At 40.9% G+C, this 17,589-nt stretch overlaps 1 protein-coding gene across 1 annotated transcript; it reads left to right on the forward strand.

Annotated features, from left to right (window-relative positions):
• Positions 1-5,703: 5,703 nt before the first annotated feature.
• Positions 5,704-10,766, forward strand: LOC140190724 (uncharacterized). The gene is made up of 3 exons (XM_072247538.1): positions 5,704-6,744; positions 6,986-7,110; positions 8,858-10,766. The coding sequence occupies exons 1-3, from the start codon at positions 5,704-5,706 to the stop codon at positions 10,764-10,766; spliced, it is 3,075 nt and encodes a 1,024-aa protein (XP_072103639.1).
• The last annotated feature ends 6,823 nt before the right edge of the window (positions 10,767-17,589 follow it).

Here is a 17,589-nt window from a genome sequence, read left to right on the forward strand (position 1 = left end):
AAGGTGTGTGCTGGTTTTACTTCTTGCAGACTGGTTTTCATTTCAGTTAATCCACAGTTATGCCTTCCATAATATTATAATCCCAAAATGGTTCAAACAGGTTTTGAGCTGGTTCAGGTCAGTTCGCTCTGGCTTCAGATGGTTCTAGCCAGTTTTGACTGGAGTAAGCCAGCCTCAGCCATTTTACGCAGTTTGTTGACTCAAACCCGTTGACCAGTTTTGCCCAGATTCAGCCAGTTCAACTGGAGCTTAAGGTAAAGTAACCCTTAGGAGGCAGTGATCATAATGTGATAGAATTCACCCTACAATTTGAAACAGAAAGGCTAAAATCTGATGTGTCAGTTTTACAGTTGAGTAAATGGAACTACAGAGGCATGAGAGAGGAGCTGACTAAAGTTGAATGAAAAGGTACACTGGCAGGCATGATGGAAGAACAGGAATGGCTGGAGTTTCTGGGAGACATTTGGGAGGCACAGAACAGATACATCCCAAAGAAGAAGAAGTATTCTAAAGAGAGGATGAGACAACTATGTCTGACGAGGGAAGTCAAGGACAGCATAAAAGCAAATGAGAAGGATACAATATTGCAAAAATTATTGGGGAGCTAGAAGATGGGAAACTTTTAAAACGCAACAGAAGGCAACTAAAAAGGTCATAAGGAGAGAAAAGATGAAATATGATGGTATGTTAGCTAATAATAATAATAATAATGATAATAATATAATAATATAAAAGTCTTTTTTCAGATACAGTAAAAGAGTAAAGAGAAGGCAATCAGGCCACTGGAAGATGGTGCTGGAGATAAAGAAATGGTGTGCAAACTCAGTAAGTATTTTGCATAGCCTTCACTGGACAACTCTTTACAGTTGCTTATTAACATCACTGTTAGATTCTTTTATTTGGGGGTTATATTGCCTAGTTCTAGATTTATGAGGAAAGGTTATTGCTTCTTCATATGTAGCTACAGGTTGACAACATTGATTAAAATATCTCATGATCTTTTAATATTCTAAGGAATACAGACCTAGTTAATATAAGCAACACACATCAAAGTTGCTGGTGAACGCAGCAGGCCAGGCAGCATCTCTAGGAAGAGGTGCAGTCGACGTTTCAGGCCGAGACCCGATGCTGCCTGGCCTGCTGCGTTCACCAGCAACTTTGATGTGTGTTGCTTGAATTTCCAGCATCTGCAGAATTCCTGTTGTTTTCTAGTTAATATAATTTAGTTTTGTTGAATGATCATCAACGAGAACCACTTTATGGATCTTGCCTGATTTGCTGACAATTTCCATCATTTTCCATCTTCATTGCGCCATTTTGTTCATCTATATTTATGAATTCCATATTTATAAAAATAAGACTTTTCACCTCCACTGTTTCTAATTTCCTATTTAAATAGCTTTGCTATTTCCACCATTTCTTACATTTTAGTGCCAAAGCTAGACTGAGTGATGGATTGGCCACTGTAAATTACCCCTAGTGTGTAGGGGACCAGTAAGAGTCTGGAGGGTGTAAAATTGAGATTAATGTGGTGGTTGACCATCAGCACAGACTTGATGGGCTGAAAGGACTGCTTCTGTGCTATATCTTTCTATGGTTCTAAGATTATCTCTGAAATACTAGGAAAAGAGGTCAAGAGAAACTTTAAACATGAGAAGCTCTGGCATCTTCCCCTTTCCTTTTCAGTCCTTATGAAGAGCCTTATCCGAAAATATTGACAGTTTATTCATTTCATAGATGCTGCCTGACCTACTGAGCTCCTCCAGCAATTTGTGTGCATTGTTAGTCAAGAGAAATTTATTTATATAATAACCTGTTACTTTGTAGAACTCTTTCAATAAGTAACTTCCTAGAAAATATTTGAAGGAGAGGAGTATATAGGATCATTGGGTGAAAGCAGGTCATTGGTTTTTTTTTAGATTGTTCTAGTAAAGAGTTGACACTGACATAAAAGAACAAGATGGTATCCATCTCATCTTCTATAATGAAAAATGCTGTGGGATTAAATAAGAAGAAATAACATCATATTCTGTTGTTTTATGTAACATGGCCACATCAGAGTCACTCAGAAAATAGCTGGGTATATTTTCACTGAAACCCAAGAAATAATGAATGAATAGTTACCTTTCATCTATTGCATCTGCAGCAAAATGTAAAAAAATTGAAATGTAACATATAAAGCAGGGTTTCCCAACCTTATTTATGCTATGGACCACAAGTTGAGGACCCCTGGTCTAAAGAGAGATGTAGTCAGCCAAAGATTACTGGATCCCCCCTCTTACCTACTTTATGTTTTCACATTTGTATTCATCACACAGACTTCCCCTTTCTTGACTTTCTTATTTTTAATGCAGCCTTAGTGCTCCTTCTTATCTATTTTTTCTCTTTTTCCAATTTGGGTCAGAAATTTATGGAAAGGAGCCAAGTGAAGAAACTGAGGAATGCAAATGTCTGCTCTTTCTGTAGCACAGGCATTGGTTCCTTGTCCCTTTCTCTGTACTTCTTTTGTCATTTCCATTATCCTTTGGGGCGAGACATTGACACAGAGTGGAGATGAGGGAGAAGGGCCTGAAAGGCGAGATGGATGAAAGTGGATAACCTTTTAATTGTCTCGATCTATTTGAGACCCTCCGTGTGTTGGAGTCCACCATGGATGTTGCATTCTGGCTGTCAATATGCAATACAGGGCAGTACAATATGGAGAGCAAGCTGTTGCCCATGCAGCATACACCCCCCTCTCCATGAAACTGATGAATCCAAGTGAATAGCAGACACCGATACAGTTTGGCACTAGCAGTATTGCAGGAGTTGCCAGTCAGTGTGGAAACCCAGTATCCTCAGGAACTCCTCAGGGTTTACTCCTGAAGCCTTCCCCATGAGGGGTATAGCCACAAGGCAGTGGAGGTTTGAGATCAGAGCTTTTCTTCTCCTAGGTGAGCTGCTCTCCACAGCTGATGAGCCTGAAGCGACTGGTTGCAAGGTGCCGGTAAACCCACCTTTGCCCCTTCCTTTGTCAGTAGAAATGCTTCTGCCAGACTTAGCATCTCGGACACAGCTAAGCCACATGTGAAAGACAGGAGTTGTACTTAGTTGTCAGAACCTATTTAAGATGGACACCATTGGGAACATTTAACAGGTAGTGGGAGTTTATCCCCACTACTGCTCCCCTCCAACCCCCCCCCCCCCACACTAGCTATAACATCATTAAGGAACCATGCCAAGATCAGGAATAGGTATCACACAGAGAAGATTTTCCCTTTTCACTTTGTCCACTTGTCGTCCTTTCATTCACTTTCCCTCTTTTTCTCAGCTCATTCTCGCCATTATGAACTCCCACTGGGGCATTATTTCCATATCATCCTCATTCGAGCCATTTTTACTTTATATACTGTATGAAAAGCACAGAAATCTAAAATAAGAGCTTTGCTGAAATGTTTTTTAATTGCTACACATTGCAATTACTCAGAATGCACAGATGTGACACAGGGCTCTCTCTTAACCATTTTTAAAGACGGTAAAAAATGTTGAAATATTTTAAAAGACAATTAAAAACATTCTAGTGCAGACTTTTTATTGTGGAATATTATGTTTTGCACTTTTTAACTTTGTGCAAAGCTCAGGCATTTACACCTTCAGTCACTGAGAATATAAAAAGATTGGAAGGTGTTTTGAAATATGGGTAACATGTTTACACAAATGGAGTTAATTACTAGGAAGATAACAAGAAAAAATGATTCAATTTATGCACCATAAACAAAACAACAGTAAATCAACATGAGTATAGAGAGCAGTGTATATTTTTTAAATACTATGCTTCCATAAGATACTAGAATCACGTCAGGGCAGAGTTATGTTTTATATGTTTTGATGAAATCCAATGAATATATTTTCCATTTTGCACCATTCTTCTGTTGGCAGGATAACCATATGCTCCATTGGACATATGCATCTTGACAAATCGTTATAAATTTTAGAAGTGCAGAGGAAAAACAAACTTGCATTTGACACGATGGAATTCGCAAGCCTCAGGGGACCGAGCAGCAGGGAAGGAATCATTGAAAAGCTGCTTCAAAAAGCGGGCACAGGCTTTCTGTATGTAATGCTGAGTCATGGATCCCAATCCGATCTTTATTCTGAGCTAATTTTGAAGGAAAGTATGCGACAATCGGGTATCTCGCCCTTTAGTAGCTAGGTGTGATGACTTAATTCTGTTACCTGTTCTGTTAAATAGACACGTGCAGGATCATGACGTCATTGCACAATGCTGATTTTGAAACTTCACATCAAACAAAAATGCGGATGAAAGATTTTCCTCCTAATTTTAGCTTATTTGAGTCAACGTCCATTCTGCCTTTTTTTTTACGGATAAAGACATATTAATGAAGATTTGATTGAGTGAAGTCTACAGAACAATTAAAGAAAAACTGTCATCAACAGACAATTGTCAATCTTCCGTCGTTCCGCACTAGTTGGGATAAATGTCTTTTCATCGAGACAACAGGGTGGGGGTGGGGGGGGGGAGTCGGGTTGTCATAGTGGAACAAAACCCAGAAAATCGACTTTATACTGCCTATTTTAATTACTGAATGCTTTGAAAATAATTGCAAAATCAACTTATACCATAAGGTATTAATGCGAAAAGCTCGCTTCAAAAATGGAATTTAATTGTTAATCTCTGGCGGTAAACTCAAAGTCAACTGCTAAGCTTCTGCGTTATTCAGTCACTGGATCCTACCAACTTTTAATCAAAATCTAATCAAAGAAATTCAAAGACTGCAGTTATATCTACCTTCCGTTTTAAAAGCTCTATATACTTATTGGCACATGGTTTTTATAGCTTTATACAGTAGTATTTATCACTCTATAGCAAAGGTCACACCTTCCTCAAACACAGCACTGCGGAAGGCGCTGTCCTGAAACATAGTGCTGAAAATGCGCTCTGTCTCACATTAAAATAAAACTTTCTCCGCACTATATGTTTGTCGGGCTTATTTTTTTTCTCTCTATTTAAAATACATATAACTAAAAAATAACATGAACATAAACTCCTTTTAATCGAGTCATATTTTGCTCATTAATAGTTAAGAAATCTGAAATTTTCCGATTGAGCAACATAACATTTTTACCAAAGAATCGAGTTTTATATATGCATACTCGCACGCAAACTTTCCAATGATTTGATTTAAGAGATAAAATAGGAATAAGACGCCTCCTAAAAAATTTTGAATAATTAATATCATTGCGGAATTTAATGAAACCTCGAGGCAGAGGACGAAATAAGAAGTTTTCTTACCGTTTACATTTTCCAAGGACCGTTCAAGTCTTTGACTAACATTTTGCCATAATAAAATATTTATCTTAACTTTATAAGATGATCAGAACTGTAATTTTTCTGTGCAACTGTTTCATCATGATTTAACTATATTGAAGTAGGCGAAGGACAGATAGAATTTTTATTCAAAATAAATTGTTATTATTAGTTTTCTTTATCTATAAGGAGAACTATCTCGATAGCTTGATGGTTGTCTTTCGGGGTGGGGTGCGTGTGGGGGGGGGGGTTGGTGGAGATGAGCTAAGCTATATTTAGCAGATTGGCGACTGAGATGTGGCTGGAGCAGTTGCTGCCAAATTAGCACATTCTGCAGTGTATAAAAGGCGCAGCCGCCTCCCTCCCCACTGCAGTGCAACTCTTCCTTCCGCACGATGAGTTACAGTCTGGATACAATGTTCGGCACCAGCTCCTACCGCAGGATACTAGGGGACTCGCCCCGACCCGCATCCCGATCTGCAGGCTCTTTAGCAAGCAGCGGCTTCCATTCCCAGACATGGTCCCGGAGCCCTAGCACAATTACCTCCTACAAACGGGTTGCCCCAACTCTGACCGCCAACTTCAGCTCGCAGATCACGGCCTCCACGGAGAGTGTGGAATCCGGGGCCATAAATGGAGACATTAGATCGCGCAACGAGAAAGAGATGCTGCAGACCTTGAACGATCGCTTCGCCACTTATATCGACAAGGTACGGAACTTGGAGCTTCAAAACAAAAATCTAGAGGCGGAGGCCGCTTCGCTGAGGCAGCAGCAAGCCGGCAGATCAGCCATAGGGGAGCTGTACGAGAGAGAAATCAAAGATCTGCGCAATGTACTGGTGCAGATCAGCAATGACAAGGCGCAGCTACAGCTGGAGCAGGAACACCTGGAGGAGGACATCCAGCACATCAAACAGAGATACGAGGATGAAAGCAGGATGAGGGAAGAGATCGACGCCAGCATCAGAGCCCTCAGCAAGTATATCGAGGACGCAGGTTTGACAAAGGTAGATTTGGACAAGAAACTCCGGTACCTTACCGAGGAGGCTTCTTTCATGAAGGCGAATCACGACGATGAAGTTAGAGATTTGCTGAATCAGATCCAGGGCTCACAGATAACTTTGGAAGTGCGGGATTCGCTGAAGTCCGACATCACTGCGGCTCTCCGAGAGATCCGCGCGCAGATGGAAGGTCATGCAGTCAAGACCACCAGTCAGACCGAGGAGGTATTCAAAGTGAAGCTGGAAAGGCTGAACCAAGCCGCCAAGGTCAACACGGACGCCATCCAAGCAGCCCAGGATGAAATCTTAGAATATCGCAGGCATCTGCAGTCCAAGAACACCGAACTGGAGACGTTGAAGGGGACAAAAGACTCATTGGAGAGGCAAAGAATTGAGATGGAAGATAGACATAATGCGGATATTTCCAGCTATCAGGTATTCTTTAGTTACTTATCTCAGTAATTTACAATAAACGATGTTTTTGAAAAAAAATTCCTAATGGCATTCGCTTAACATGTAATACAAACTTTGAGAGTCAAGTGTGTATTTTATAAATGTCGGCGTCCTCAGATTCCCAATTCTAAATGTTAACACACTAGCGCAATTTGATTACGAGCTCTGCATCGTTAAAGGCTTAATGCGTATTTACATTTCATTAAAATAATTAATGTTACAGGATGCGACACAACAACTTGAAAACGAATTAAGGAATACAAAGTGGGAAATGGCTGCACAACTCAGGGAATACCAAGACTTGCTCAATGTTAAAATGGCCTTGGATATTGAAATTGCGGCTTACAGGTAAGATGTCAAATGCGAGATGTGTTGAGTGAATGTGAAGGCACAAGGATTCAATTTAAGAGGAATTGGCAGATAATATAAATACTCACAATGTCCACGCAGATGTCACAAAGTCCCGAGATTTTACAATATAGATTGCAGGAGGTTTTGGCCTTGGCACCCAAGTACGAAACAATCATAAAATGGCCAAAGAAAACTAAAGGAGGATATTTGTGCTCTTCATTCTATCTCTCACTTCCCTATCCTTCTCTGTAGCCCAGCTGTTCCCATGCCCCAGTCAACCACAGAAGTACAGGGGTTGGGATATCACGTTATGGCTGTACAAGATATTAGTCAGACTGCACTTGGAACATTATATGCGGTAGTGTTCTGTTAGGCTGGGTATAGGAACAATGTCATTAAACTGGGAAGGCTTCAGAAAAGGTACATTAGGTTGCTGTCGGGACTGGACCATAAGACCATTAGACATAGGAACAAAATTAGGCCATCCGGCCCATTGACTCTACTCCCCTATTCCATTATGGCTGATTTATTATCTATCTCATATTCTCCATTCTCCTTCATTTTCCCCAATACCTTTGACACCCTTGCTAATCAAGAACCTTCACATTAAATATACCCAATGACTTGGCTTCCACAGCTGTCTGAATGAGGCAATGAATTGCACAGATTCACCACACTCTGGCTAAAGAAATTCCTCCTTATCTCTGTTCTGAAAGCATGTCCTTGTATGGAAGGCATAAGCTGTAAAAAAAAGAATGGATAGATTTCTCCTAGACTATTTCTCCCGGAGCATAGGAGACTTAAGATTGACCTCAAAGAGATTTATAAAATTAAGAGGTGCATTCATTTTGTGAATGGTTACAGTCTTTTTCTTAGGATAGTGGAGTCTGAAACACTAGATATAGGTTTAAGGACAGAGGGGGAAACATTTAAAAGATATCTGACAAGCAACCTTTTCGCTTAGAGTAGTGGGTATGTGGAATGAACTGACAAATGGAGTGGTAGTGCTGGGTACAATTTCAATGTTAAAAAGTCATTTAGATAGGTGCAAGGAGAGGAAGGGCTTGGAGGAAAATGGGCCAAACATGGAAAAATGGGACTAACTCAAGAAAGCAACTTGGTTGCCATAGATGTGTTGGGCCAAAGGGCCTGCTTTTGTGTTCCACAACTATATAACTCTGCTGCTTCAATTCCCTTTTGAATCCACTTCCACCAAGGGGTTTCAGATCCCATCCACTCATTGAATAAACGTGATTGTTTATTGGTCACTGTAATTTATTGGGCAAATATAGTTGTATCTAAATTCTCTGATTCTCCGCATTTCCTCCATTGAGAACCATTTCTGTCTATCTATTCCATCTATTTTGAATACCTCGATCATGTCTCTTAATCTTCTCCAGTTTTTGTATGGAGAACAATCTACAGCTTCTCCAATCTTTTTCCATTACCTAGGTCCTTTAACTCCTGAACCATTCTAGCAAGCCTTGTCTGCAATATAGAAAAAAAATCAAAAGTGCTAGAAATATACAATAGATGAGTTGACAACTAAAAGAGAGCATGACATCCTTTTTCATTGCAATCCTATTTCTGTTTCACAAGGCAACCGTCTGCCGTGTATTTCTACCATTTTAACTTCTGATGCACTTGTACTCAATGTTTTTTCCTGTTTGGTTCAGAATTGTAAAGTATCAACACCAGTTGTCTTAGTTAAAATGTATGACTATTGTCATTTTATTTTGTAAAGGAAACTCTTGGAGGGTGAAGAATCAAGATTTATTGGGGCAAGTCCCTATTCTTCTATCGAAGGGTATCATAAAGGACCCTTAGTGCCAAATCATATTAAACTCAAGTCTGATGAAATAGCCAAAGTAACTGATAAAGAGGTGGAACAAGTGGTTGCAGAAGAAGTGGAAGAAAAAGTAACCACACCAGAAGAAACTAAAGAATCTGAAGAGGCTGGAGAAGAAGAGGAAGAAGAAAAAAAGGAAGCAATAGAGCAAGAGGGTGACAAAGCAGAATCAAAAGACAAGCAAGAGACTAAATCTGATGAAGACGGTGTTAAAGATGAAGACACTAAAGCCAAAACAGAGATGGAAGAAGAGAAAGGAAAAGAGGAAATAGTTAAGGAAGAAGATGTGAAAAAGGGAAGCAAGGATCAAGCAGAGGACAAACAAGCAGAACCAGGCAAAGATCAGAAAGAACTAACGATAAAGGTGGAAGATAAAATACCAGATGAACCAAAGGTGAAAGAAAGCCCAGAAAAGGAGCCAGAGGCTAAAGAAACAGAAAAGAAGGAAACAGAGGAACCCTCTGAACTAGACTCTAAAACCAAAGAATCTGAAGAGGAAAAGGAATCAAAAGCAGAATACAAGGATGAAGAAAAGAAAGACAGAAAACCAGAGCCCGAACCGAAAGAAAAAGAGGTGAAGAAAGACATTAAAGCAGAGCCCAAACCTGAAGGGAAGGAGGAAAAGGAAGAGGCAAAACCGGAGCCCAAACCTGAAGAGAAGGAGGTGAAGAAAGAGGAAAAACCAGAGCCCAAACCTGAAGAGAAGGAAGTGAAGAAAGAGGCAAAACCAGAGCCCAAACCTGAAGAGAAGGAAGTGAAAAAAGAGGCAAAACCAGAGCCCAAACCTGAAGAGAAGGAAGTGAAGAAAGAGGAAAAACCAGAGCCCAAACCTGAAGAGAAGGAAGCGAAGAAAGAGGCAAAACCAGAACCCAAACCTGAAGAGAAGGAAGTGAAGAAAGATGCAAAACCAGAACCCAAACCTGAAGAGAAGGAAGTGAAGAAAGAGGAAAAACCAGAGCCCAAACCTGAAGAGAAGGAAGTGAAGAAAGAGGCAAAACCAGAACCTAAACCTGAAGAGAAGGAAGTGAAGAAAGAAGCAAAACCAGAGCCCAAACCTGAAGAGAAGGAATTGAAGAAAGAGGAAAAACCAGAGCTCAAACCTGAAGAGAAGGAAGTGAAGAAAGAGGAAAAACCAGAACCCAAACCTGAAGAGAAGGAATTGAAGAAAGAGGAAAAACCGGAGCCTAAACCTGAAGAGAAGGAAGTGAAGAAAGAGGAAAAACCAGAGCCCAAACCTGAAGAGAAGGAAGTGAAGAAAGATGCAAAACCAGAGCCCAAACCTGAAGAGAAGGAAGTGAAGAAAGAGGCAAAGCCAGAACCCAAACCTGAAGAGAAGGAAGTGAAGAAAGAGGAAAAACCAGAACCCAAACCTGAAGAGAAGGAAGTGAAGAAAGACACAAAAGCAGAGACCAAAGAAGAAGCAGGACCAATAAAAGAAGCATCAAAAAAGCCTACAGAAGTTGAACAAGCTAAACCAGAGTCCACTAAAGCAAAAGAGCCTGAAAAATCAACAGATGCTAAAGAACAAATTGCAGACCAGAGTAAAGAAAGTGACAAAGGAGCAAAAGATGAGACGACAGAGACAGCGAAAAAGACAGAATTACAGAAATCAGCCCCAGAGTCCACAAAAGATCAAAAGGAAGAGAAATCAGATAAGGAGTCTATAAAGGAACAAAAACCTGAAGTTAAAACAGAAACACAAGTTAAAGATAGCAAAGAGGGAATATCGGAAAAATCTTCCAGTACTAAAGAAGAAGTGAAGATAACAGACACAACTCAAAAGACAGAAGAATTAAAGGCATAATACATAATTAAATGGGAGGAAAATCACCAAAGAAATACTGCGTCAAGGAGTTTATCAATTACTGTTGATAAACTGCCATGATAATATTGTATCCTGTTTAAGATACAAGGTGTGGTAAGAAATAGACATTCACTAAGGAGGCAGATGAATGCATCAATGATAACTTATATAGCAGAATGTGATTTATGCAGAATGCTAAGCAACTTGAAGAGTATGAATAATTATTCTGCCTCATTAATAAGTGCATTTAAAACGACTGATTGTTTGAGGTATATCTATCACCTGCAGATAAAGAGTGTTTGCTGAGTTATATTAATCGAATGATGAAACAGTCATGAATTAAACCTAAAAAAAAGTCACGTCCACAATTTAAAATGTGCACCAACAAATACTGGCAATTACTTATGAAGTGCAATATATAAATAAAAAGCTTAAAGGATACAATGTGCCTCTGAAGTATATATTAATGCTAATACATGCTTACATTATTAAAGTATATGTATTACGACAACATAATTAAAAATGATTGCATTTTCTTTGAATAAAGCAGCAATTTTTAAATAGGAACCTAATGGATTCTCAAGGTCTGTCATTTGTTCTAATGCTTATGTGAGAATGTTTTGCTTGGGGGCAGTAGTGTAGCAGTCAGTGTAACGGTGTTACAGCACCAACGACTCACGTTCGATCCTGCCATTGCCTGTTCTCCTCGTGACCACATGGGTTTTGTAATGGTGTGCCATTCTCTGGCATTACAATATGTATGGATCACTAGTTAAATTAGTCACGTGGGTCTAATTGGGCGGCATGGGTTTGTTGGGCCAGGAGGACCTGTTACTGTGCTACATTTCTAAAATAAATAAGTAACACTCACAAAATGCTGGGGGAACTCAGCAGGTCAGGCAACACCGATGGAAATGAATAAACAGTCGACGTTTCAGGCCGAAACCCTTCTTCAGCACTGGAAAGGAAAGAGGGAGAGGCTAGAATAAAAAGGTAGAGGGAGGAGGAGGAGGATAGCTGGGAGGTGATAGGTGACGGTAGGCGGGTGGGAAAGCTCAGGGGGGTGGCAAGGAAGAAATCTGATAGGAGAGGAGAGTGGCCCATAGGAGAAAGAGAAGGAGGAGAGGATCCAGGGGGAGGTGATAGGCAGGTGAGAAGAGGTAAGAGGCCTGAGTGGGGAATAGAAGAGGGGAGGGGGGAGGGAATTTTTTTTTTAAATCAGTAGGAGAAATCGATGTTCATGCCATTAGGTCGGAGGAAACCCAGAAGAAATATAAAGTGTTGCTCCTCCACCCTGAGGGCGGCCTCGTTGTAGCACAAGAGAAGGCCACAGATCGTAAGATAAGAAGCAGCTTCTTGAACAAGTTTGGCACTGCATCAAAGAAGCTTACAGGACTCAGATTCAGCAGAAGACCGTAAGATATTGGAGCAGAATTTGGCCATTTGGCCCATCGTGCAAAATTTCCTCTCAGTCCCAATCTCCTGCCTTCCCCCTGTATCACCTCCTGCCCTAACAAAACAAGAATCTGTCAACCTCTGCCTTAAACATACATAAAGATGTGGCCTCCATAGCTGCCTGTGGCGATGAATTCCACAGTTACACTGCTCTCTAGCTAGTTCCTCCACACCTCCATTGTAAGAGGATGCCCCCTCTATTCTGAGGCTGTATTCTTTGATCTTACACTCTCCCAGCATAGGCAACGTCCTCTCCATATCCAAGGCCTTTCACCATTCGAAAGGTTTCAATCTGGTCACCCCTCATTCTTCTGAATTCCATTGAATACAGGCCCAGAGCCATCAGACACTTTTCATAATGGCGAGCCATGTAATCCTGGAATCATTTTCGTGAACCTTGTTTGAACCTTCTCCACTTTCAGCATGTCCTTTCTAAGATAGGGGGCTCAAAATTGCTCACAATACTTCAAGTGAGGCTTCACCAGTGCTTTATAAAGTTTCAACATTACATTCTTGCCATTATATTCCAGTGCTCTTGAAATGAATGCTAACATTGCATTTGCCTTCCTCACCTCGGACTCCCAAGTCCCTTTGCATCTGGTTTTTGTATTTTCTCTCCATTTAGAAAATAGTTAACCCTTTCATTTCTTCTACCAAAGTGCATGACCATACACTTCCTGACACTGTATTCCATCTGCCATTTCTTTACTTATTCTCCTAACCTAAGTCCTCTGTAGCCTCTCTACTTCCTCAAAACTACCTGTCCCTCCACTTATCTTCATATCATCTGCAAACTTTGCAACAAAGCCATCAATCCTATCATCCAAATTATTGACATGTAACATAAAAAGAATTGATCCCAACACAGACCCCTGTGGAACACCACTAGTCACCGGCAGCCAACCAGAAAAGGCTCCCTTTATTCCCACTCATTCCCTCCTGCCAATTGGCCACTGCTTTATCCATGCTAGAATCTTTCCTGTAATACCATGGACTTGTAGCTTGTTAAGAGCCTCATGTGTGGTACCTTGTCAAAGGCCTTCTGAAAATCCAAGTACACAACATCAACCAATTCTCCTTTGTCTATTCTGCTGGTTATTTTTTCCAAAAAATTCCAACAGATCTGTCAGGCAAGATTTTCCCTTGAAGAAACAGCCTATTTTATCATGTGCCTCCAAGTACCCCGAGACCTCATCCTTAATAATTGACCCCAACATCTTCCCAACCACTGAGGTCAGACTAACTGGCCTATAATTTCTTCTGCCTCTCTCTCTTCTTGAAGAGTGGAGTGACATTTGCAATTTTCCAGTCTTCTGGTACCATTCCAGAATCTAGTGATTCTTGAAAGATCATTACTAATGCCTCCACAATCTCTTCAGCCACCTCTTTCAGAACCCAGCATGATGCTAATGCACAGTTATAGGAAAAAAGAAAAGGGATGTAGTCTGTTAGCATGCGTAAATGTTTGCAATTTGTATGCTATCATGCATAAAGCAAAACAAGCTTGTTTTGCACTAAATTTTAGAACTATAAGTTATCATATTATCACCCTAGTCTAATGGTAGCACTAATGCTAATGTCTATTATTTCTCCTTTTCCAGGTAGAATAGCAACCAACACACACAAAAACACAATTAAGTTGTCAAGAAGATGTACAGTATATCTGCAACCCGTTCAAGAGATGACAGTGTAGTTTCTCTCTTTCTCTCAGCCTGGTACAACAAAACACAGCTGAAGGATGTACTACTTCCTCCGCTGAATTACCCAACAGATCAGAGGAGATTCACTAGATTATCAAATAATTAAATACAGTAGATCGCACTGTAGCTTAGTAGCAATACTGAAATAAACTGGCTTCACTGGTACTGAAGTTTTGATTGTCACAACCATCCAAATCTAAAGTTTTGGAATTTGAAGAATAGAGCCATAGAACGTTACACCACAGAATCAGGCCTTTCGGCCCATCTAGTCAATGCTGAACTATTATGCTGCTTGCTCCCGTACCCCTCATTCATGTACTTATCCAAATTTCTTTTAAGTGCTAAAATTGAACCCACATCCACCACTTCTGCTGGCAGCTCATTTCAGGCTCTCAACACCCTCTGAGTGAAATAGCTCCCCCTCATGTTTCCTTAAATATTTCACCTTTCACCCTTAACCCCGTGACCTCTAGTTCTAGTCTCAACCAACCTCAGGCGAAAAAAGCTACTTGCATTTACCCTATGCCCCTCATGATTTTGCATACTTCTAACAAATCTCCCCTCTTTTTCGTACACTTCAGGGAATTAAACCCTAACCTATTCAACTTTTCCCTGTAACTCAGGTTCTCAAATTCCAGCAGTATGCTTGTGTATTCTCTCTGCACTCTTTCAGTCTTATTGATAGCTTTCCTGCAGGTAGTTGACCAGAACTGTACACAAAGTAGGCATCACCAACATCTTATACAACATCACCAGGCCCTGGCTGGTGATGTTGTAAATGATGTTGGTCCGTGGACCGTATCTCTTGATCCAGAGCCACCTGGAGGCTCGCTCAGCAGCCTTTGTGGTGGTCTTGATGGCTCTTTCCCTTGCAGCCCTGTAAAGCCAAGGAGAGAGTAGCCAGCTAAACGTCTATACCTCACCTCTACAGGCTCTCAAAGTGCCCTCCGCCCCTGTCCCTGGCACTGCTCTACCTCCTCCTGATATTTGGCCTTCTTAGGCTTGAGTGCCTCCTCAATCCGGTCTTCTCAAGGCACTCTCAGTTCTACCATGACCACCTGCTTCAAGGTTTCTGAACGACCATGCCAGGCCTCAGTGATGACGAGGTGATGAAGCCAGAGAACTTTAGTTACTTCCCAAGACCGACTCTCGGTTCCTAGTGAGACGCTGTGGTGAGCCACCCTGTTGATGATTTGGGCTGAAGCTGTGGTTGGCCTCCAGCTTCGGCACAGGTTCTGGGCTTTCTGAATGGCCGAGGAGATATTTTCTTCCACTGTCTTCAGCGCTTGGTCATGGCACAAACTGTAGTGGCCTTCTCCCAGGGCTTCTGGGCAGCTGCTGAGGACGTGCCCCAGGGTCCCTCTGCCAGGACATTATGGTGCTTCACTTTATCCCCAGGCAAAAAGATAAAGATAAAGATCCTGGATCATGAACTTGATGCTCTAGGGTTCTTCCTGCCAGATCCCAGTACTTTGATAAATTTCACAAAATCTAAATAAAAAAAGCTTATTGTGTACTTGATAGAAATACGTTTAACTGGAAGATGCTGATTGCTTAATTTAGATATATGAGACAAAAATATTTTGGAAAGGATCAGTAAGTAAGAAATAAAACAATATACATCAGGCATCATTTTAAATATAAATTGGCTGAACAAAAGTAAATGACACAAAAACTGGAATTGTTTCATGATTGCAATCATTAATAAGATTCAAATTCTACTCATCACCATCATTATGAGCTGTGCCATATGACGTGGGCAATCACGGTCTTTGACCATCATTGCTCTTGACAAATTTTTTCTACAGAAGTGGTTTGCCATTGCCTTCTTCTGGGCAGTGTCTTTACAAGATAGGTGACCCTAGCGATTATCAATACTCTTCAGAGATTGTCTGCCCGGCGTCAGTGGTTGCATAAGCAGGACTTGTGATATGCACCAGCTCACTAGCTGTTCATATGACTATCCACTACCTCCTCCCATGGCTTCACGTGACCCTCACTAGGGGGTTAAGCAGCTGCTACACCTTGCCCAAGAATGACCTGCAGGCTAGAGAAGAGGAGTGTCCTACACCTCCGTTGGTGAAGACGCATCTCCACTCCGCCACACAAATTCTACTAGTTGGTTGAAATGATCCACATTGGGTGACTGCAGGGTAGTGAGTTTTCAATGAGTTGGCATTGGAATCTGAAATTTAAATTAAAGTGTATTAGGACTTAAATCTCTTTTTTCTTTACCAGCTTTCCCTCTTCCATTTCTGATGACGTTACCTTCTTCCTTGGATATTATTGGTTTCTCAAAAAGAGGACCAATCATTCATGTGTGATCTTGATAGCCAGTATTGACAGAATATTTTGTTGGTGGATATTACAGCAAGTGCAATCTTACCTTCATTGTGGTTGTGGGTGAGATTCAGATTTCCCCCAGAACCATTTGGCTTTTGGCCTAATCGTAGACTTTTTCCAAATGGGAACCAGAGAACTGAATACTGAAATGGAGGCAGGTGTAACTGGCTTGGCCATAAGTCATCAATATTCCAAAATATGGCATCAAAAGGAAAACACTTCAATGGTTGGACTCCTGGAAAGAAAGATAATAAGCCCTGCACTAGGACAGCATTAATGATGTTCTTCGAAGTAGTGTCTTAGGGCCAATCATCTTCACTTACATTATCAAGGATCTATCTTCCATTATGAGGTCAGAAGTGGGGGGGATCACTGATGGATATATGATATTGAATTCAATTTATGACTCCTCCCCAAGTGAAGCAGCCTATGCCTTCATGCAGGAAGGACCTGACAACATTTATGTTTGGCCTGATAATTCATAAGTAACATCTATGTCCAAGCAATAACTATCAAAAGGGGGTCTAACTTTTGATTGAATTTTCACCATGGAGTCCCTTACTATCAATATTCTGGAGTCACTGCTGACTAGAAACTCAACCAGAACAGCTTTGGTAATATTGTGGCCACAAGAACAGGTTGGAGGCTGGTTGCATTGTAGCTGACATCACAAAGCTTTTCCGTCACTTAGAAGACACAGGTAAGGAGTGTGCTGGAACACAGTGAATGAGTGCCGTGTTGACAAGTCTCAAGAAAGTTTATGCCATTCATGATACATCGGCTCCCTTTATTAGGATGTCCACATCATGATCTTTCTATCTCTCTAGCAATGTAATCAAGCTACATAATGCACCAGAACTGCTACACCTGTCAAAATCACAATCTCTACCACCAAGGAGGAAGGTGCATTGGAACTCCATCACTTGCAATTTCCCCTCCAACACATCACCGTTCCTTTAATGCTGCTGGGTCTAAATCTTAGAATTCACTGTATCTTAACATTATGGAAGTGCTTCCATTGTCTCAAGAAGTTGGCTCATCATCATGTTAGTTTTGGGAGCTCGGGATTGGCAGCAAGTACTGAAATGCTAACAATGTCAAAACCCTGAAATTTATAAAACAATACAGGCACCTTACTATGCAAAATCAACAGTGGTACCTGAGACCTTCTTGCTCTCTGTCATTCAATATATCAATCCAGAAACTACATGGGATGAGGATTAATATATATTAGAGCAGAAAATGCATTCCCATTTTGGTTAACAAATACCAACATCAACTACTTCCAGTTCATGCGGAGTTGAGTTTTACTCAGTCTGACCCAA

This window comes from Mobula birostris, chromosome 31, assembly GCF_030028105.1.
Source record: "Mobula birostris isolate sMobBir1 chromosome 31, sMobBir1.hap1, whole genome shotgun sequence".
NCBI classification, from domain to species: Eukaryota; Metazoa; Chordata; class Chondrichthyes; order Myliobatiformes; family Myliobatidae; genus Mobula; species Mobula birostris.